Genomic DNA, 23,573 nt, shown 5'->3' on the forward strand with positions numbered 1-23,573 from the left:
GTACCTTGTGACCCCGAGTCCCTTGGCATAGGCTCCAGGCCCCCTGTGACCCTGTACAGGATGAGTGCTACAGTATAGACCAGAGGTATAGACAATGAATGAGAGAGAGTGTGAGTGAGAGAGAACACAGTATACTCTACAAAATCCTGTTTCACACTCCTTACCAAGTGGTGGCGGTGATGAACCATTTCGTTGCTTGCCAACCGCCAATACAAACCACAAAGAAGAAGAAAACCCAGGAAACCGAGAAAGAAGCTAAAGCTAGTTTCTGGTTATACTTGTTGATGAGGAATGGCCTCTGGTGTTAGATTCGCGCGGTTTTTCGGTGGTTTTGTGTGCGGAGTCACCGTTAGCACTGGCGCGTGCGTGGCAGCTGTTCGAATCTACCTTCACCCGGAGGAGAACATTCTGGAGAGAGGTAGCGCGCGATACCGCCTCATAGTCCGTTATTATTCACATACTGTGATTATCGGTAACAGCTCTATTATTATCTATAACAGCACTGTAACTGTCTACAAGTCAGCTGGGCTGTTTATTGTCTGATTAATATCAATTTTAGTTTTAGTATAGTTATAGTTTTAAACTGTTTTTAGCACTTTTAACTAGTCACAGTTAACAGTAATATTAAACAATTCAGGACAGGAGCTGCCAGGTATCAAATTCAAATTCAAATTTTATTTGTCACATACACAGTCATACACAGTACGATATGCAGTGAAATGCTTATCATTACTGCACATTAGGTGAATTTACTGAAATTTACTGTTATTGCCCCTATATGGCTAGGGTTATTAAAATATAATCATTAAAAATGTTATTTTTTTATTTAATTTAATAAAAAGTTGTATTTAATTTTAATGGTTGTAATTAAATGTAAGTACATTTATTTAAATGTAATTTTATTTTGTTGAATTTAATAAATAATCGTTTAATTGTACTTAATTTTACTTAATTTTATTTTATAAAATGGACTTTATTATTTTTTTATTTAAATGTATAAAAATTTATTTATATTTTTACAATGAATTTATTTGTCATTAAATCTTAATTGTAATTAATTTGAGTGTTTTTATGTAAATTAAAGGTATTTAAATGTAATTTTATTTTTATCAAATTGAAGTAAATATTATTTAATTGTATTTAATGCATTTTATAAAATAGACATTATTTTTTATTTATTAATTGTATTTAATTTTATGTTTACATTGTGTTTAAGTGTATTTAATTTAGTTTTATTTAGATTTTAAGTTATTTTTACATTTAATTTAATCGTATTTAATTTAATAATATTTCATTTTAGTGTATGTAACTAAATGTAAAATTCTTTATTTAAATTATTTTATGTTAAGTTTAATTGCATTTAATTACATTTTATTATAATTTACAAAATAAACTAGCCATTTTAATGTAATGAAATTGTGCGCAGTAAACAAAATAAAAAAATATTAATTTTTTATGGAGTTTTTTTTGATCCAGGCAATCTCCTCTGTCAAACATCTCTCTGTGAGTATAAGCTGGTACAGTATAAGTGATCTATCTTGTTTGTGCAGTAAACTGTGTGTGTGTGTGTGTGTGTGTGTGTGTGTGTTCCTCTCTCTCAGACAGTGCAGCACAGAGAATCATAAAGCTCTATGGGCTGCCTGTGGCTGGCGCTGAGACCAGATACTACACCAATCACATCTTGTCTTACGATCAGAGCAAAAGGACGCCAAGATGGGTGGCTGAGCACCTGTCTGCTGAAAAACTACTTGGTATGTTAGAGGAAAAACTATATATATATTTTTTGCCACCTGATTTTAAATTGGACTCTCTGAACTATGAATGTGGGCATCTTAGAGCTGTATAATAAGAGTTTCTACAATTTTTTTTTACTGTACCACTACCTTAAATAAATTCAAGCCGCAAATCATTTGAGTTGGACTATACCTGAATGAATAACATGAAAACAACAAAGTAAGTCTTGTTTCCACCATGTTCAAAATCTTTTGTAACATAATCCATAGTTAAATTTTTTTTTTTTGCCAGAAAGCTTAGTTTCATCTACAACACTCAAGGTTTTTTTCCCTTTAAACAGTCTTCAGTCAGTTTAAATCAAACCCTGGTGAGTTCCCATTATAAGTGTAGCACTCGCACATCAGAATACAGCAATCTATCCAAAACACCCACTGCAGGACTGCTTGAGTGAGTTGATCTTATCTGCTTTCAAATGATCTCTAGTGCATATTTGTCTCTGAAATACAATATGTATCTAAAAACACATGTCTTGGATAAAGTATTCAAATGCTTTAATATTGTAATTTACAAGCGGTGTTCAAGTCAAACTGGGACTTTTGGTAAAATGTCTTGTCCACAAAGGCATAAAAACAATTCTCATTTACAAAAGACTTCAAGCACACAGTGATGAGACTCTTACTGTAGCTGCTGGAAAACTTTCAAATGGTGCAAATGTTTTAAAAAAGTGTACATTTGTGAATAACAATCCTGGATCGTGTGCTTCAGAGCCCACTGTGGTAGTTTCTGTGACGTTTAGCGATTGGAAAGCCTGATGCTTAAAAAATGGACAGGTAACCTGTCGGAAACTTGCATCTGTCTGTAGGAACTGTACACTCAGTCATTCACGGACACCACTCGCACATTACAGGAACACGGCTGGGAGTTATTGCTACATCCCCTGTCCACTGTACAGTCCTGAGTTCATTAGTGACTTCCTGAGCTATTAAAAGAGTTTCTGGGAGGTCAGCATTTTAGACATGAAGCAGGCAGTCTGATTATGCCTCCGGCGTACTGAGAAAACCATCTACCTTGATGGTATCTAAGCACTAGTGAAGCACTGGGAAAAGTGGATTTGTGTAACAGGGGATTTGTGTATGTATACTTTTACATAACTTCTGGGCAGCATGGTGGCTTACTGATTAGCACTGTCGGCTTGCACCTCTTGGGTCCGGGGTCGATTCCTGCCTCGAGTCTGTATGCATGGAGTTTGCATGTTTTCCCTGTGCTTGGTGGGTTTCCTCCAGGTACTCCGGTTTCCTCCCACAGTTTAAAGGCATGCAGATTAGGCTAATCAGTATTCTCAAATTGCTCTATAGTGTATGAATGAGTGTGTGTGGATTGGCACCCTGTCCAGGGTGTACCTTGCCTCATGCCCTACGTCTTCTTGGATAAGCTCCAGACCCAGTTTTTTTGTGATCAAAAGTCTCAGTTTGACTTGAACGCCTATGTATATTATTATTTATGCATTTATTTAACTTTTTGTTAGCCATGCTTGGCATGTCTGTAAACTTTTCATTTATATCCTTGACTTCTTCTACAGAACCGGTGAACAGGCTTAAACTGAACCAATGTAGTTAATTAATTCAACCAGTTTAATTTTGATTAAGAATCACCTATTAGTCTGTTTACAGAATTCAGTCAATTTTATGCTGAAGTTTTTATTTATTTGCTCTATTGTTTTAATTGACACTTGTGTATTAATTAAATGAACCTAAAGCAAAAAACTTGAAGCTGGTCAGAGATAGGATGACGGAAAAGGATAAACAAACCTTTTCCGAAATTCCTCCAATCATGAGTCTAAAAGCCGTAACTCGGTATAATATTAAATAATTATAGTTCACTCATGGGGAAGATTCTCATGTAGATGGGATGGTCAGGGGTTCAGGAATCTTTAATTTATCTAGACATGTCTACATTCCCTAATTCATGAATGTGGATATGCTCAAAGACAATTGACAGCATTTCGATCAAACAAATCAAATTCACTTTTGATTGCTAAGTTGTAATTTTTTTTTTTTTTTTAGGAAAAGCCGACAGAAAACACTGCAAATTCAAGGCAGACCCGAACGTCCCAGAGCTGTTCACAGCACACAATGAAGACTACCTCGGCAGCGGCTGGTCCCGAGGACACATGGCACCAGCTGGCGACAATAAATTTTCTGAGGCAAGGCAACATTTATTCTCATAAGCTATTATCTCAATGATTGTCAAACAAAATCAACCTAGATCAGATTATACATTTCTTTTACATCCAGGCAGTGTTGCAGTTATAAAGTGTTTAATATACAGAAAAATAAAAGTCTAAATTAACTATAATATAAAAAAGGCTTAGAAATATTGCGTGTGCTTTATCATGTCAGTGTAACTTGTTTATCTTTAACAGCAATCGATGGTGGAGACGTTCTATCTGTCTAATATTGTCCCACAAAATTATGAGAACAACGCTGGTTTCTGGAACAGGTAACGAGCGATATCTGATTATAGCAGGAGGACGATAGCTCTTAGCATTTGCATACTCATAAGAAGAGATTTGTCTTGTTTTAAGGTTGGAGATGTATTGCAGAGAGCTGACGGAGAGGTTTCGAGATGTCTGGGTAATTTCAGGACCGCTTACTCTTCCACAACCAGGAGAGGATAAAAAGAAAACTGTTTCTTATCAGGTACAGGAACATGGTGCACTTTTCTAGAGAGATGGTAAGCTCTCACTTGCAGGGCCCTGGGGACATTAAACATTACATAGAAAAAGTATATTACTTTATCATATTTTTTGGTTTATTTATCTTTAATACCCTATCCACACAAATTATTTCTTAAAACAAATATTCATCACGGCCTTTTTCCCCACACAAATGGTGAACTGGTTAAAAGTAGTATTGGGTGTTTTCCAGCAAAGTTACTCATGTTTTTGTATTTAAGGCTTTAGAGAGAATAAGATGTACCACATTATGGGAAATGCCAGGTACTGTCAGTACTTCTTTAACACTCATCAGTACATTCTACATACGCCAAAGTCAAAGTGCCAGACCTACCTGTTTAAGTTAAACTGTGGAGTACACACACACACACACACACACACACACACACACATTTTTACTATTAAGAGAAATTCATCACAGTGCTCCTAATCTAAAACCCTTCTGTCTATCAATTTTTTTTTTATTTGACTCTAATTCTTTTACTGCTGTGAGGAGTTTTTTTTATTTAGTTGACACTTTTAAAAAGTTTTTTAAACAAGTAAATCCAAATTTAGTTATAAAGTTCTTAGAAAAAATTAATCTTAAACATCTTATCTAGTTTTAATACCAAATAAAAAAAACTGACTGATGTAGAAGCTGGCAACAAGTTAGTTACTTATTATGATTAATAGAAACTAAGGAGTAACAAGTTAGATACTTATTATGATTCATCAGTATAAGATTATTAAATTAGTAGATTGGATAAATTGGTATTGAATATTCAATTTAATTGGTGTTCATTGGAAATTCTACACAGGCCATGTATATTGTCTACAGAAAACAGTCTGCAGTTAAAAGTTTGTTTCTAACTGCTGCAATATATTTGCACCTAGTAAAAATGTTCTGAATAATCCTGACAACTTAAATTGTAAAATGAGCACAAAGCAATCAAGTCAAGAATATATCACTTAACCCCTCTAGGACCCCTCCAGTCTGTCACTTTTTGCAAGTATCCTGATAGCAGATGGGTTCAGTGTATTGAGCTAATTCTGAACAGAACATGACCACTAGATGTCAGCAGTACACTTCTGCATTGCTCCGTGCTTTTACAGCAGCGCTTCATATCAGCAGCCAGTCCAATCTCTCTGCCCAACCAAACTTCACCCCAACCCATTAAAAAGAAAAAGAAAGAAAAATCTAAATTATAATCCCAGATTGTATGAAAAGAGTAACATTACTATTTGTAGCAAACAGTACAAGCAGATGTTTTCCTTTTAAATAAAAAATATATAAAGGAAATAAAATGATTGTAGGTGGTAATATTATGAGTAATATTATTACAACTGAGACGTCAACTCAGGGTGTTATTCCCAACTCAAAAGTTTCATTCACATTTATGAAATGTCAAATCAACATGAGTGCACAAAGTAATTAAAAAAAAAAAGAAGTTCAATTTCTTGCCTTTAAAAGAGTTGAAACTAATTGACTTGCAAAAGTATTTATTTGGTAAATCTGAAACACTGATTGTTGTGTTTTAGTGCTTTTTTTATAGCTGGAGTAAAGTTGTTTTCTGTTAGGATGTAACAAAGCTTTGAGCCATGACACCCTACAGGGCAAACTCTGAGAGAGAGAGAGAGAGAGAGAGAGAGAGAGGAATCATTTACAGCTGCACAAACCTATTGAATAAATAACTCTGCCAGATGTTTCTGAGCAGACTGGGTGGACATGAATGTTACATGGTTGTTTGGCTGATTATTTTTAAGACAGTGTGAATAATCAGAGCTTCTTACTGCCCAAAATAAAGATGAAGCTTAAAGGATATATTCACAGTAAGACTTTCATGATTAGATAATATAAGATGCATCTCTGGAGGAAGATTGACATGTTGCTAGGTGACTTGTTCTAGTAAGCATCACCAAAGGTAAAATACAAAATACACAAAGTATAATGAAAAACAAATAAAAAGTAGATAAAGCTCGATTAAAAAGTGCTACTAAACAGTAAGAAAAAAATAAAGTAAAAATGTTCATTCTGAATTGTTTGACTGTATATAGTGCTTAGAAGTTTGATATGATAATATTTGATCTAGAGTATGTATTGAGCATTTTTTAATAAAGAAAATGATTCTTGGACCTAGCAGTGTTATAAAAACAAACAGTACATATGTTAATATAAGCAGAAGCAAAATTAAGATCTTTAAGACTTTAGAGTGGGCTTTAAACTTGTCCATGTGTGTCCTTTGCTCTGTGCGAGGCATGAGGCGAGCTCCAGCTGGCTAGAGAGAGTTGGCTTTCCGTTAAGGCTAAATCGACTGAGACAGCTACCCCCAGGGCTAGTGTGTATCATAAATTGGCAGCGACAGGAGCCATGTTACCTTGATCTGTGCACACTCAGGCCCTAAGAGAGACGGTAGCTTAGATACATCCCTTATTTCCCTGGTGCCTCTGTGGAATGAAGCAGTTGTGCCAGTGTGGTTTCTCCTGGGCAATTAGCAGATTGCGTTTGAAGTTCTAATGACTTCCTCTGAATGGTTACTGGATTATTATTATTGTCATACATGTATTATTATACACATGACGTTATATTTACCATAGAGCAGACACACCTCTGTGGTTTGTTTGTGTGAGTGGAATGCTTACTCCTTATTTGTAATCAATAAAACTACCCTGTGTTTATGAATGAAGTCTAATTTAATTGGTCTTTAATGTTCCACACATGACTCAATCAGCTGATCGGCAAAGACGACGTCGCCGTGCCCACTCATCTTTACAAAGTGATCCTTGTGAGGAAAGATCCTTCATCAGACGTGCTGGCGCTCGGGGCCTTTGTAGTTCCCAATGTTCCTATCAGTTTCGATCATCAGCTGAAAGAGTACCAGGTGAGCCTCAGCGAGCTGGAAAGAATGTCAGGCCTGACCTTCTTCCCTAAGCTGGACACAAGCCATAGTGTGAAGAACCTTTGCCTTCTGGACTCCTGTGAGCTCATGGACTTTAAGCATTTCACTTTGTACATTACTGGCCGTAAGGTAAAGGGTGTCCGGTCCTTGGCGAAGCTGGAGAAGATCATGGCGGAGCTCAAGGAAATTGGTATCACTCCAGATGAATACTTAAATAAATTATACTTTGAGAGGAAACAAGAACTCTTAGGAAAGGAAAGCCCTCAGGTCAAATAAGGTCAGATAAGGACCTCTGTGACATTTTTTTCTCCGGGTCCAATGTCAGTATTTTTCAGTTGTCTTTGTTATCAGTGTACAGTAAGAGATTAGACATGCCTTTTGACCATGTTTTCAAGAACACAGAAATCAGGATTTTGAAACTAAAACTTTGAGACTGTTTCAGTTTTATGAATGATTTAATTATTATTAAATATTTTAATATTAACAGTTGTTCTTGGTTCTCTAATAATTGTTCTTTAATCGATTATTGTGGTGTTGATTGTTTTGTTTGACTTTACTTTTGTTAAACTATTTATTAGAAACAATTATTCCATGTTTTTTTTTTAGGTATTTATTATATATTAGCATCTTTTGCCATTTTTCATACTGCAGAGGAAATTCAGAAGTAGGTCAGCTGTTAAGGTTGTGTGACTGAAAGCAAAACCTACTCTTCACCCTCCCTCTCGTTATTTTAACAAAGGTACCCAGTTTGGCTGTCATCAACAAAAAAATAATAATAAATGACAAGTTCTATTTCCGTGGATTTCAAAAAAGTGTTGATACATACAGTAGGAAATAATTCCTTTGGAACCAAGTAAGCATAAACAGATATTATATTGTTTTGCAGCCTAAAATAAGATAGAATATATGGTCAAAGGTCTGTGCCAACAAGAGCACCACACACAGTATAAATGGGTCTTCTCCAAACAGCTGCCAAAAAGTAAGAAGCACTGTCTTTTTATGATGTAGGGTTACAATTTTTAATCTTCACTGGAATTAAGGGTCTCAAATATGACCCTAGGATATGTTGTAGCCTGACAATGCCCAGAGCTCCATGAAGAAATGATTTGCCAAGGATGGTTTGTAAGAATTTAAGTGGCCTGCACATAGCCTTGACCTCAACCCCAATGAACACTGTTGGGATGAACTGGAATTCCAACTGTGCCTAAGGCTTACTTATCCAGCATCAGTGCATGAGTCTACTAATCCTTTTGTAGCTGAATGAGCAACTTCCTACAGCCTGGTGGTCCAAAATCTAACTAAAAAAGTCCTCCTAATAGAGGAGATGCTTATTACACGAGCAAATTATAACTAATGTTTATTAAGCACACATGACTGTGATTTAGGTCAGGATTCCGTTAACGATGGGTAATATACTGTAGTGTTTTTACTGGTTGAAAAATTATAAATATTTGTTATTTATATTGTTGACTGAAGACTGAAATTTATTTCAAGACTGAAATTTATTACAGGTAATGTATACATAGTCTGATTTTTATGTGGAGTTTGTCAATAATAAATTAATTGATTTATTATTTTGTATTTTATAACATCGTCTTGATGAGATCGTTTGTCTATAAAAATGTTGAAATACAACATAAAGCATTTAATAGTTGAATGTTGCACTTTAAATTGCAATATGTGTGAAAAAAAATCATGTTTATTTATTTATGATTGTGCAGCCCTAGTTTAAATAATTAAATTAGGCAGGGGCAGAGGTCCTGCCATGATTAAATCCTCTGCACTAGTAAATTTATAATATATATTTCACTTTAAAACCTACATCATTTTGGTATCATTAAAGGTACGATGTCTTGATTTAGCTTTTCGACACAAGGTTATCTATATTCATGTTTATTACAGAGTGTGTACAATAATTCACTCAGGTGACTTGGTGGTCACCCTGTTATTTCATTTGTATCTCCCATGAGAGAAAATCCTTTAACAGCCCTGGACTCTGAGCAATTGTAAGTTAAAATTTTAGGATTGCCAGAAAGCCAGTGTTGAGTTATTGAACTGCTCCAGTGGGACTGTACAATGACTGACCTTGTGCTCTGAGCCATTAGTTGAGATATGCAAACACCCGACAGCTCCCTTGGGAATGAAGAAACTTAAGAAGCAACAAAAACAAAGCTATGTTTTAGACAAGTATCTTTTGACTTGGCATCTGGTGGGAATATGTCAGTATTGCTTATTATATTGAAGCTTTAAATCAATGGAGTCACAAAAATGTTTTGTACAAATGACTCACATTTCCACTGTCTGCCTGACAAAAGTGGGATGCCGAAATTAATTTGATGCATAGTCGAAAAGCTTGATACGGTTGATGTTTTGCATCATGTTTACAGGTGCATTACTCTCAGCCCTGTCTTTATACATTGTCTATTTTTTAAAGAATGTGTTGACTCGAATGCAAACCAATATTTTCTTGTTCACTAGCTCATGCGGCGTTAATTTATATGGCCTTTCTCCTAGAGGTTGTGAGCGCAGGAAGGTCAGGGGTTAATTGACTGTCATGCTAAGTAATACCAAGAAAAAAAGGTGAAAATAAGTTGGTAAGTAATTCTCAATATTTTTGAACACATGCTCAGTCAGAAACAAAAACAATATTGACAGGTTGCAAGTTAAAACTAAAGCACAGAAAAAGACGTTCTGTAATTTTTATTGAAAAAAAAAGTCAAATTACGAGGCAAGTTAAATTTCCCCAATCAACTTGCTCTACATTTTAATTACACAGTTTTTTCTTATATATGTCATTTAATGCCAAGAATTACAAGAAATATTATATAATTGTTATTTAGCTTGCCAATTTGTAAAAAAACTTTTAGACACATGTATCATTACTGTTTCACGCAAATTAAAAAGTTGACATGCTAACCTCAGGCATTTGTTAAGCTGTCACGGGGAGAGAACTACAGTTGCCATGATTACAGTGTACTATTTTCCTGGTTTCTCCTGTGATTTCTCCACTGGCTGTGCTGCCTCAGCATGTTTTAGCTCTGAGACAGTGATCAAGCACTGAGCAATTTTTTTTGCAAGCGAGTCACATTCAGAAGTTTCTTTGCCAACATTGCAACTTCTGCGAGAAATTCTTTTCTCTTATGAAAATATTTTTAAGAAACTAAATAAGTCACCTTTCAGCTGTTCTAAATATTTTTAAGAAATAGTCAGATTAATCCACGACAGAAATGTTAAAGCTCACTGTTTTGCTTCGACTTTCTCTCTGACTGATAATGTGTTTCAGAGGAAGCATTCGAAAGACACCGATGGGTTTTCTGCAGATGTTCAGTTCGCCAGGTGCATATGCATCTACTGTAGCGCTGTAAATCAAGGAAGGATGAAATTATTTGTACCTGGTGATACGATTGCTTGGTTAAATTGTTCCCTGGGTAAGAACTAAGAACATGCATTACAGGAAAGTCACAGAATAAAATGTTGATGCGATAAGGCAATTTTTAAGCTGTCAGAAAGACAGCGATGTAGATATCGGTGCACAGTAGGCTCCTAGACAGTGATCAAGCACTGAGCATTTTTCTCGCAAGCAGGTCACAAGTTTGCAAACATTGCGATTTCTGCAAAATATGTTCTTTTGTTCCTCCATGACATTTTTTCTTTGAAAAGTGGTTTGTTTCTGTAGTATGCCTATAAAAAAACACCACATTGCACATGAACAACTTCTAACTTTTAATAATTAATTTGTATATTAAGGCTTTCAGAGCACCAAGATAAACATTTGCTCAATGTGGACAATAGCAACTAAGTAGCAAGAGTTATGTCATATCCTGTGTTATCTGAGCTCGATTACCTTGCAGTTTAGTTTTAAGGCAAGGACACTGTCAGTTCACCTGTACGTACACGTGCTGAGGTGGAACAGGTGCGTACTTTAAACCTGCTGTAATTAGCAGCCGTGTCCTTGCACATCCTCACAGCTCAAAACAACAAGCTAGGCAACCATTGTTTCTTGCAGATACAGTTCTATTATTGCTTCTTTGTTTTGGATGAATTTAATAGCTGTTTAATTGCATCATCATTTGTGGTTTTGGAAATCTTATTTATTTGTAGTTGTCTCATACAGTAGGTTTTATACTTAGGACTACATAGTTCTATTGATTTGAAAGTAAGCTTCATATGCACAGCAAACCTCCTATTATTGATATAATATTAATAACAATAGACTTTTTTAAAACAACATTTATAATGAAAAAAGAAAAAAACAATAATAAAAAATCCTATTTAGAAGTTATGTCTTGCAACAAATTTTTTTTTTTGAGTTCTGTAGAATCAGTGACTTTAATATGCACAGAATGCTGCAGGGCTCCAACCACTAAAACAAGTTTGTAGTTAGTCCCGTGGAGCTGCTGTTCCCTTTTTGCATTTTGTAATTGGAGAGTTAAACCATTAAAAATCCCACTGACATTGCATCCTCTCATCAGTGTTCATCTAAATTCAGATCCTTCAATGTCATGTGCCTCTTAAAATGAAGTTTCCAAGAAACACTGGATTGTAACTTTGTCCCTGAGGTCTAAAGCTTTAATACAGAGAAAGAAAATACACATTCTGTCCTCTCATGTCTTCTCCAGCATATGATATACTGTACCCACCTTGAAATAACAAACAGTTCTTCTTTAAAGTGCTGTTAGATCCAGCAGATGGAGATATAGTTACCTTTATAACTCACCGTGGCTCAGTGGCCAAGTCAAACTTTACAAATAGTTTTTTAAGCAATGCATGTATGTTGAGGAATTAAATTTTAATTTCGAAGAATGTAAGAGTTCAGCTGTTAGGAAGTTAACAGTGGCTCATAAGGCATAATGAAATGTCAGACACTTCAAGTTTGACATTTCATTATGCCATATACAAACACACACACACACACACACACACACATACTGTATACATACACACATACAAAGAGGCCCATAAAAAATGTATACATTCAGTACTTTAATAGTCCATATTAAATGCACCATCGCAGGTGCAATCTATGCAGATTTTTCACGTTAAAGTGTATATATATTTTTGGGCACCTCTTTATATGTATAAAATTCTTTATGATACATTGAATTTTCCAGAAAAAAAAATTAAAGTAATTCATTTGCCAGATTCCTTTTCTTGAAAACAATGTATAGTTTAATATTAATAAAATGTAAAACAATTAAATAAAATTTAGCTGTGCCTAAAGGGTGTTTAATATTTTTCTGTTTAATAATGATGAGTGATAAATTACCATTTATTTATTAATTTTGTTTTGCAGTTCATCTATTATATACTGTAACATTTAGTTTCTGTTTTTTCTTCTTTTTTTTTTTTTTACTTTTAAAAAAAAAACTTTTTCTAAACTTTTTCTTTTTAACTTTTGAAGCAGTCAGGCTGCAACAAAAAATCTTGCAAGGTGTTTTACACTGAGGCTGCCTTTGATGCCTTTCTGCAAAGTTTGTGCTAGAGGTTCACTTGGTTATGCTTTTCTGTCCAATGTAATCTCCTCTTGTAATAAGACATGGCAGTAAAATGCATTGGTCAGGATATTTTGCTTTTGACGGACTTCGTGAAGGTCTGCTCACAAAGCAGTGAGAATCCCACAGCCGTCTCTTCATGAGCTGCCTTTTTGAATTAGTTTGACTTTGCCATCCTACAAGACTTGAGATGGAAAAAAGGCTGCTGACTTCAGGCATCCTCGGGGACAGTTTACATTCTCAAAGGAGCTTGCTTTGATGTGACTGAGAAAGAGGAAGTGCACACATTCTCTTGTCTGATTGGCTTTTGTTGGTTGTTGTTGCTCTCTCGGATCCTCCTCTGAGACAGGACTGTTGGCCTTCATCATTCGCTTTTTCATTTTGGTGGAAGTTATGTGACTTGGACATATTTACAGATATAATAATCTAAAAAGGTTTTTGTTGGTTTCCTTAAATAAGTTCATCCTTAGCAAGATGTTTGAATCAAGCAGTTACAAACAACTTGTTGGACAACAGTGAGAAAATTGTGTGCAGGTGCTTTAGTGCGGAAGACTGCATGATTGTTTGCAGAAAAATTGGAAATTTGCCTCTTTTTTGATTTATAATAAAAGACATAACATGTAGCAACTTTTGTTATGTTACACTGTATAGTGTACTTTTATGGGGTGTAGGGAGCCATTTGGGAATCAACCTCGCTTCTCAGGAGATGGTCTCTCGGGGCCTATCCCCATTTTTCTCATCTTTGGCTTGGGTGCATACACAGTTTTATGAGTTATATGATAAACTGGTAGTACTCAGGGATTTTTCGAAACAAACTATTGTGAACGGACCACAATATTTTGTGCTGTCAATTGCAAAGCTCACTGTGAGGATGCTCACAGGTATTCTTTGGTTGCTGGGTTTTTTATTTCTTCAGTACAAATGTTGTTTCTTAACCTCCGTTTGATAAATTGGTCCCTATTTTAAAGTCAGATGTGTAATTTATCAAAATGAGAAAAATAAAGAACACCCTTGTGGAAAATGTAATGCACAGTTGGTTAGTAAGACATCTGTCTTAGCATGGAAGTGAACAGAGTTAATGTCTTAAAGCATGTAATTCTGTAAATATATTCAGTGAATATATAGAAATGGGTTTACAGTTATTGGGAATTTTTGGGGAAAGTGGATAATAGAAGAGAAATCTAACTTGATTAAAGTAAAATTAACGTTTAAATTATAAGTCATTAAATTATAAATTATAAATGAAGGTTTCAACATTGCTATTACAAGGTACTAAATGTAAGACTGACTAAAATAAATCATATGGCCAGAATTGTCCATCTTTTGGCCATATAGTGCATTTACATGTAATAAGAATTCCGTCATGAAAGTGCACCTATGCAGAAGGCAAGATCCATGAAAATTTAGTTTGCCAAGTCTGGATTTGAAGATGGGTCAGTTAAACATGACAGAAGGCAAAGAAACTGGATTGTTATCCAAGAAGGTACTGAATGCAAAATACAAATGCTACAGTGTGTTAGAAAATATTTTTGGCCTTTTGAATCAATCTTAGGTAACGTACATTTTATATACAGACAGTAGACAATACATGGGCAATACACAAACCACAAGCACTATGCAGATTAACTAGACAGAATTTGTGTACGGATCAATAATGTACATATTGTAAGTGTGCACTATAGTGCAAACAGCAATATGTGCATCACATATGGGAATAAAGTTGTGATGTATGACTGTTTGTACAGTAGTACATAAGAAGTGCTACTGTGTGTGGTAGCACAAACAACAGTGTTGTTTATGTTGGTCTCCCACTTCAGGTCTGGGAAATGGTAATCCCCAGAAACTTAAACAGCTCAACGGATAAACACAGACCGAGGACTTTTATGAGTAGAAGAAGTGCTAAGGGTGTCTCCTAAAGTCCCAACAGTTTCGACTGTGTTCATCTTCAGGTTGTTCTGATTGTACCCGAGTACCAGCGGTTCAGCCACCTGCTGATATGCAAACTTGTCGTATCGGTTGTGTGTGATGACTGTAGTGTCATCTGCACATTTCAGGAGTTCAACAACTGGGTCCTTGGAGGCCTAATCATTAGAATAAAGTGAGAAGAGAAGTGGGGAGAGGACACGTCCCTGCGGAGCACCAGTGCTGACTGTCTGAAAAACAGAAGTGACTCCCCCACTAGAAGCTGATGATCCACTGACAGATTGCACAGGATACAGTGAGCTGGGGGAGTTTAGAGGAAAGGATTTCTGGGATGATGGTGTTAATTGCCAAGTCTGCAAACAGGATCCTTAAACAGCCAAGGATGTCCCTGGTCAGCCAACAAGTATCAAAATATTATGCAGTTTAGTGTTGCACAGTATACTGATACTAATCCTGTGAATGACCACTTGATCTGGCTAATAGGAACCTTTCTCTTTAAGCACACGCCTGCCAGCAGTGATGATATGTAACAACCACATTTGGGAAACAACCCTGACTGAGTTTTGTAATGTTAGTTGTAAGCAACAGGTAGAGTGCGGGCTGTGTGTTTATTTTGTGCTGAGACTAGACTTGAAGAGACTGCAGCAGCAACCTAAGTTGAATATGGAAATATTTCGGGAATAAAGTGGGTGAAAAAGGCGAGGACACTAAACACTGCTGCGGACATGGTGTTTTATAATGTCTTGCAACAAGTGAAACCTGGCCAAACATTGTCTGACAACATCCCAACCCAAAAAGGGATTTAAAGACCAACAGCTGATGGTTTAAGTAAAATTAATAAAAGATTCAATAAGCCCATATGGCACAATCTTGCACTTATTTTTTTTAAAGAACTTTTTTTAAAGACAATGTAATGTGTATACAAAGATGAAAATTGGGACACAAAGATTGAAGACCAGATATTTTATATAATTCTTATATTAATAATTTTCTTGCTTTCTGTGAAAGACATTAAGTAATACAATTCTTTTTGTGTTTTAATGTAAACATGTTATTATAATAAGAAATTATATAAATATTGTATACCAAGACTGGGATTTAGACTTTGTTTTCTTGATTCTTAAAAAACATGAGAAGACTTTGCGGTGACATTTTTAAAGCAAAACATTAATTTTGTGACCGCAGATGCTGTAGAGGGAATAACACACCCAGTTGTTACTGTGTGTATCTAGGACATTCGTGAAAAATGAAAGGAAAAAATGCCATTCCTTAAATTCTTTTGCTGTGCACACAACAATTATTTAATATGTTCTTATTAAGCCATGGAAATTATGTGTTAATAATAAAACTCTGAGGCAGCAGAGTGTATTCTGTACTACTTTGTTGTGCGAGAGGGGAGTAAGGCCCCTTGGGGCATGACTCTATAAGACCTCTGGGCAGTGTGCTGTGGTGTCAGGTGCTGGGATGTTAGCAACGCATCAGTCTTGTTTGTCCGGTGCATCCCATGGGTGCTCAGTCGGATTGAGATCTGGGGAATTTGGAGGTGCACCGGGGGTTCTGACACCTTTCTATCATGGCCAGCATTGACTTTTGTCAGCAATATGTGCAATGTTGACTTTTCTCTGGGTTCAGATCAGACAGGCTAGCATTTGCTCCCCACGAGAATAGATGAGCCTTGGGTGCCTATGATCCTGTCATCAGTTGGTGAATAATTGATAATCAGTTTACCTGGAGATGTAGTGTTAGTTTTGTGGCTTATTTGGTGTATGTATAAATTGTATATAATAGACTCATTTAACGAGACGCTCATGTACAGTATACCTGTCATACAGTAGTTTTATCAGCCACTCATGAGGCAGAAGTGCATAAAATCAGCATGCAGAGACATGTCAAGTTTTTTTTTTATTTTTATTTTTTTATAAAAAAAGCAAAAGCATGCTTGACCACAGCAGTTTCTGAAATATTCAAACCAAGCCCATTTGGCACCAACAACCACGCCATGGTCAGTCTCTGAAATCACAAAGTTTATAATTATAATATTTGATTTGAACATTAAGTGGGAACTATTGTGCACGCTCTACTCATTTTAAAAAAGTGAGGAAAATTTTATCTTTTTTTCCCTTAATGTGACCTCATATACAGTAAGAGGATTCCCTCATTTACAGAGACAATGAAAATTAGTCTTCGGAAGAGGTATGAAAAATGCGTTTGAGAAGCATTAATAGTACATAGTAAAATATGGGACCTTTAACTAAAGCTCTTGATCGGTATCTTCATGTGCATTGTACTACCACATGATTGGCGGATTAAAAACCTACAATGATAATTGTGTGTTGCACAGGTGTTCCTATTAAAGCGACCAGTCACTGTATAAAATAGAGATTTTAGGGTCATAAGTTGCTTAATCATTTTCTGAAGATCACAGAAGCTTTTAAAGCTCATTAATTATGAGTCATCTTAAAAAAAAAAAAAAGAATTTATATATATATATATATATATATATATATATATATATATATATATATACACACACACATTGGGGCAAAAAAGTATTTAGAAAGCCACTAATTGTGCAAGTTCTTCCACTAAAAAAGATGAGAGGCCTGTAATTTTCATCATAGGTATACCTCAACTATGAGAGACAAAATAGGGGAAAAATCCAGAAAATCACATTGTAGAATATTTAAAGAATATATTTGCAAATTATGGTGAAAAATTATTATTTGGTCAATAACAACATTTCATCTCAATATTTTGTTATATACCCTTTTTTGGCAATGACAGGGGTCAAGTCTTCACAAGGTGTTCACACACTGTTGCTGGTATTTTGGCCCATTCCTCCATGCAGATCTCCTCTAGAGCAGTGATGTTTTGGGCCTGTTGCTGGGTAACACGGACTTTCAACTCCCTCCAAAGATTTACTATGGGATCTGGAGACTGGATAGGCCACTCCAGGACCTTGAAATGCTTCTTTCGAAGCCACTCCTTTGTTGCCCGGGCGGTGTGTATGGGGTCATTGTCATGCTGAAAGACCACGTTTTATCTTCAATGCCCTTGCTGATGGAAGGAGGTTTTTACTCAAAATCTCGCAATACATGGCCCCATTCATTCTTTCCTTCTTCGAAAAAACAGCATAAGGCATGATGTTTCCATCCCCATGCTTCACAGTAGGTATGGTGTTCTTTGGATGTAACTCAGTATTCTTTCTCCAAGTTGAGTTTGTTTCATCTGACCATATGACATTCTCCCAATCCTCTTCTAGGTCATCCAAATGCTCTCTAGCAAACTTGAACATTGGCCTGGACATAAGCAGGGGGACACGTCTGGCACTGCAGGATGTTACTGATGGTAGCCTTTGTTACTTTGGTCCCAGCACTCTGCAGGTCATTGTCTAAGTCCCCTTGTGTATGTCTTTTATTTTCTAATAATTGCTCCCACAGTTAATTTCTTCATACCAAGCTGCTTACCTATTGCAGATTCAGTCATCCCAGCCTGGTGCAGGTCTACAATTTTGTTTCTGGTGTCCTTTGACAGCTCTTTGGTCTTGGCCATAGTGGAGTTTGGAGTTTGACTGTTTAAGGTTGTGGACAGCTGTATTTTATACTGTTAACAAGTTCAAACGTATGCCATTAATACAGGTAACGAGTGGAGGACAGAGGAGCCTCTTAAAGAAGTTGTTACAGGTCTGTGAGGGCCAGAAATCTTGCTTGTTTGTAGGTGACCAAATACTTACTTTGCCAAGGAATTTGCCAGTTAATTCATAAAAAATCCTACAATGTGATTTTCCAGATTTTTTTTCTTATTTTGTCTCCCATAGTTGAGGTATACCTATGTTGAAAATTACAGGACTCTCTCATCTTTTTAAGTGGGAGAACTTGCTTACTTTTTAGCTCTACGGTGTGCGTGTATGTGTGTGTGTGTGTGTGTATATATATATATATATATATATATATATATATATATATATATATAAAAAACAGTAAAATTCTAATCTTTTTTTTTATTATTTGCCACAGTTCTGTAATTATTAATCAAATTATTTTAAAACAAATGTTTCATTATTTTGTTAATGAGGCTTGGGTTGTGTAAAATGTTTGTTGCCATTCCTGCAGTGGTTCAGGTAATTCTGAAGGGTACACAGAATTTTCTCACTAAGGTGTGTGTGTGTGTGTGTGTGTGTGTGTGTGTAAACTTACAGCCAGAGTGAAGCAAGAGGGCTAGCCTCCGGAGGGTGGGGTCACTTCTCCCCACTGAGAGAACACACTCATCCTCCAGCACCGTCCAGGGAGCTCATCAGGACATTGCTGTCATAGTAACCCCATACAGCAAACAACACACTCCTGGGCCCCCATTCATCTGCTTGCAAGCAGCCAGAAATGGACTAGGTAGGAAGTGTGCAGGGTGCAAAAAAAAAAAAAAAACATGAAAGAGAAGGAACTACTATCTGCTCATTTGTGCATTACCAACACTTCTAACTAACAACTCCTGACAATTGACAATTTTTCTGCATCCTTTACTAAAAGGAGTATGCTTGCTTTAACATCACCTTGTTCTTATTGAAATGGCCGTTATACTCAACCCCAGGCAAATCCCTTAATACTAAGCATGCTTCCTTTGAGATTTCTATTTAACGAGTTCTTGCCAAATATCATGAGTATAATGCTCACAGGAAGTGAGATGCTATTAGCCAACCCAAAATGCATACATATTCAAGGTAAGCATATTTGTGTATATATTTGCAGCTTCAGTGGAATGATGCAATGCTGCTTAAAGTGTCCTTTATATGGCAGACTGGCTTAATGCTGCTTTTTCGAATTAGAGGTCATTGCAGACTATATTCATTTTTATGTTGTTTTTTTAAGCATATATGCTTAAAAAACAACATAAATGAATATGGTCTGCAATATGGTTAAAACAGTACTGTGCAAAAGTCTTAGGCGCCATATTATACAGTATGCTGTACCAATTTTGTTATATATGTTTATTATGTCTGCATAATTATGTACAAAATCATTCACTATTTCCATATAAACGTAAAAAATTATAAATAAATAAAATTACAGGAGGCATGGCTGTAAAGACAGAAAATATAGTACAAGACATACAAGTTTTTAGATGGAAACAAAAAACCTCATTTACCCTCCTGAGATTTGCATAAAAATAGAAAGGAGCGAGTGTGACACAGTTACCAGAAGAACTCATATTCTCCAGCAAGCTCAGTAAAACCTAACAGCTGTTTTCTTATAAAACTGCACAAATGTGTGTCTAAATTTAGAGTAAAAATGAGTTTTTACTCTAAATATTGACTGTATATTTTATTACTCTTTATTACTCTTTATTGAAGTTTATTTTATGCAGAAATGTTTTTAAAAGCATACCATATTGAGCAAACCTTAGGTTTTTGTTTTCATCTGAAAACTGGTCTGTACTATATATTTTTTTATTTACAGCCATGCATAAATTCTCCTGTAATGTTATTTATTTATTTACTTTTTAAGTTATATATGGAAATACTGAATGATTTTGTACATAATTATGCAGACATGATAAACATATATAACAAAATCGGTACTGCATATAATATGGTGCCTAAGACTTTTGCACAGTACTGCATATATAGTCATTTTGTGGTGCCTAGTAATAGTTATGTTTTGAAATATATGCTGATAAGTAAAGTGTAGAAGTTGTTTCTCTAAATACATCAGGACCTACAGTATAAAAAAGCTTACTTTTGTTCCTCAGAATGTAAGCTTTCAAAAACAACTATAATTGCCAAAGAAATCAGAAACCTTGAAAATATGAGGCTTGTACAGTGTCTAATGCTGTCTACTTGTTCACATTTTCAGCAACGAAATCTCTTGAGGCTCTGACTGACCTGGCAAGGTTCTGTAAGGAGTCATACAAGTGCAGCGTTGACACTCAGGAAAGTGTGTGTGTCTTGGTACAAATACAATGCATGTGTGCACATAGTGTCTTTGGATGACTTGTGAGGCAGTGATCACACGATTCTTGTGTCATTTACCCAGGCTCTAACTACTGTACATCATGATTGTTACACAATGTACAGTAGTTAACGTGCTGCAAGAAACTGACTTGTGAAACAATTATGTAATCTGGCTATGTGTTGCACTTAGATGTCTGCTTTGCTTCCTGTATCCATATTGTGGCTTACTGCTTGCACTGGATTGTGGGTGTATTTGAGGTTTCTGTTGATGACCATAATATCTAAATGAAGATCTATGAGAAGATTGTTGGTTCAGCTTTTACAAAACAGCAAGTGTTCCTTAGATTATATTATAGGATGGGTTTCTTAAAATTATAGCACGCATTTGGACTTGTTCCACTGAACGACATCCATAGTTACAGAAAACATTATCCTGTACATACTGTATAAATACAAGTTAATTAGTCTTAAACACTAAACAATTTTTACAATGTCTTAGCATATAGGTTTTCTTATTTTATACAAGTTTGAAGTAAGTTTGAACTACTTTTCTTTGCCTTCTGGAGCCATTAGACACATTCAACCTGTTCCAGCATGACATGTCCCCTGTGTCCACAAAGGAAAGTCCATAAAGAAAAGGTCAACCTGAAAGAACTCTAGTGACCTGATCCCTGACCTCAACCCCACTGATCATCTTCAAGAATGAACCGGAATGCCAACGTGCACCACTTGACATCACTTGACATTGCTGGCTGACCTTACTAATGCTCTTATGGCTGACCGAGCACAAATCCCTACATCAATGCTTAAAAAAAAAATCAAACGAGAGGCCTTCCCAGAAAAGTGGATATTTCCCAAGTAGTGTATATTTTGGGTATTGTCTCATTCCGTTTGTATATATGCTTAAAGCAAGCAAGCAAAGATCTTAATTGGAAATTGTCACATAGATCGGTTATGCTTTAACAAATATTTTACTTACCCTCCTGTTATATAAAATGAATATGTGTGTGTGTGTTTGTGAGAGATCTCTAAGTAAACTGATAGCCCCAATTGTGTAGCGTTGACGAGGGGAAAGTTGACAGCACAGTGTGTGTTGTGTGTTCACTTTTAGCCTTCTGTAGGTAAGGTTGAACTTAGCACTATAAATACCATTTTCTTGCACCCTGCTGGTTTCCTGGTTCACTGATTCAGAAACATAGTAAAGCAAAAAGTTCATAGATACCTGATCACCACAATTATATAAGTTTTTCTGACATCCCATTACAGATTTAGTTTCTTTGTGGCGTTATAATAACCTCCACTCTTCTAGGAGGGCTTTCATTAGATTTTTGGAATGTGGCTGTGTGGATTTATGTTTATTCAGTAGAGATGGGGTAAAATCGATTCAGTTATGAATCGCGATTCTTTTGTTTGCCGAGTTGCGTATCACTACATTGACTTCAAAATTGATTTTTAAAGAACTTATTACATGTATAATAGAAATGCCTCGGTCGATCAGCCAGTGACCAGAATTGGCTGCTTTTCAGCTTGATCGGACAAAAACCAATTCTGTGCCAAGTGCATGAGTTTCTGAATGGTGCAACAGAAATGTATTTTTATGATGTATGTTATATTATTCAAAGTTGCAGGTGTCCCTTTTTCCTCCAAACTCTGTGAGTGAATTGGTCTCGAAACCAACTCATTACACACGTCTCAAAACACTGCGAGTGCTATTCAGTCTCGAAACACACATTAAATGCTGCACATGGTCATGTGCTCACAACGGCTAAACACATGCTCAAGGCATTTTAGGTGGAGAAATGGCACTGGTATTTATAATCCTACATGAGGTACACTCTTAACTATTCCCACACTGGCATCTCATGTGGTAGCAGTGAGTTTTTTGCTAAGTTTGTGGAAAATGTGGAAAAAACTATATATTAAATGGGGAAATTTATGATCATGATCATGATTATAAATTCAGAATCGCAATATACATATTGTGATATATTGGCACCTGGGTATTGTGATAATATTGGGTCTGATGGTGATTGGTGATTCTCATCCCTGTCATTCACCCTCAAGAGAATAAATGAAGTAAGGCACTGTTGTTGGGCGAGGAGGCCTGGGGCAATCGTAGTTTCAATTTATCTTAGAGGTTTTCCCTGCGGGTGAAAAGACACCATATACAATTGTGTGCTTCCAACATTATCGTATTGGTTCAGGGAAGATGCATATGGGTTTAATGGTAAGGTGTCTACAAACTTTTCGTCATATAAACTACAATTCACATATTTGCCTCAATCCTCAGTGCTACTTTGAATACTACAGAAATAAAAGGATTGGTTCTAGGGTTGGGCAATGTCGACCAATTTGGCATTGTACGATGTCTAATGTAAAACATTGCGATGGACGATGGCATCGTCATCGTAGGCGGTGGGGGGGTAAATTATGTTGTTAAATAATTAATTTAAAACAAAATGTTTTTTTTTAATATGGTTGAAAAGCGTGCACATAGTATGATTAAGTGTGTGTTTTTCGCGAGCTGGTTGCTGCTGCGGCGTAGGGGCAGGGCGGAGGATCGCAAACCGGCTCAGCATCGGGATGTGTATCGGCACTCGGCGATGGACGATGGCATCATCTATCGACCCAACTCTAATTTGTGCCTCATCAGTAGAGTTGTTGGTGGTTTTTCGGGTGCACCCAGTAAGAGGTCGCCACAGCAACACACACAAGCTTGGCACAGGTTTTATGCCGGATGCCCTTCCTGACGCAACCCTCCCATTTTATCCGGGCTTGGGACTGGCACTGCATCCAGTGGTTGGGGTTTGGGCACTGGCTGGGAATCGAACATGTGCTTTCTGCATGGCAGGTAAAACACCTACCACTGA

At 36.2% G+C, this 23,573-nt stretch overlaps 1 protein-coding gene across 1 annotated transcript; it reads left to right on the forward strand.

Moving 5' to 3' along the window:
* Window positions 1–234: 234 nt before the first annotated feature.
* Window positions 235–8,136, forward strand: LOC128520929 (nuclease EXOG, mitochondrial-like). The gene is made up of 6 exons (XM_053495380.1): window positions 235–418; window positions 1,602–1,751; window positions 3,798–3,937; window positions 4,157–4,233; window positions 4,319–4,433; window positions 7,177–8,136. Exons 1-6 carry the CDS (start codon window positions 292–294, stop codon window positions 7,618–7,620), a joined length of 1,053 nt encoding a protein of 350 aa, XP_053351355.1. The 5' UTR covers window positions 235–291; the 3' UTR covers window positions 7,621–8,136.
* The last annotated feature ends 15,437 nt before the right edge of the window (window positions 8,137–23,573 follow it).

The sequence above is a fragment of the Clarias gariepinus genome, chromosome 4, assembly GCF_024256425.1.
Source record: "Clarias gariepinus isolate MV-2021 ecotype Netherlands chromosome 4, CGAR_prim_01v2, whole genome shotgun sequence".
Classification (NCBI taxonomy): Eukaryota; Metazoa; Chordata; class Actinopteri; order Siluriformes; family Clariidae; genus Clarias; species Clarias gariepinus.

Bases quoted from the DNA above. Each gene is read 5' to 3' on its own strand.
- LOC128520929 (XM_053495380.1), top strand. From the start codon at position 292: ATGGCCTCTGGTGTTAGATTCGCGCGGTTTTTCGGTGGTTTTGTGTGC. The intron at 419-1,601 runs GTAGCGCGCGAT...CCTCTCTCTCAG, and splicing joins GGAGAACATTCTGGAGAGAG to ACAGTGCAGCACAGAGAATC. The intron at 4,234-4,318 runs GTAACGAGCGAT...TCTTGTTTTAAG, and splicing joins AACGCTGGTTTCTGGAACAG to GTTGGAGATGTATTGCAGAG.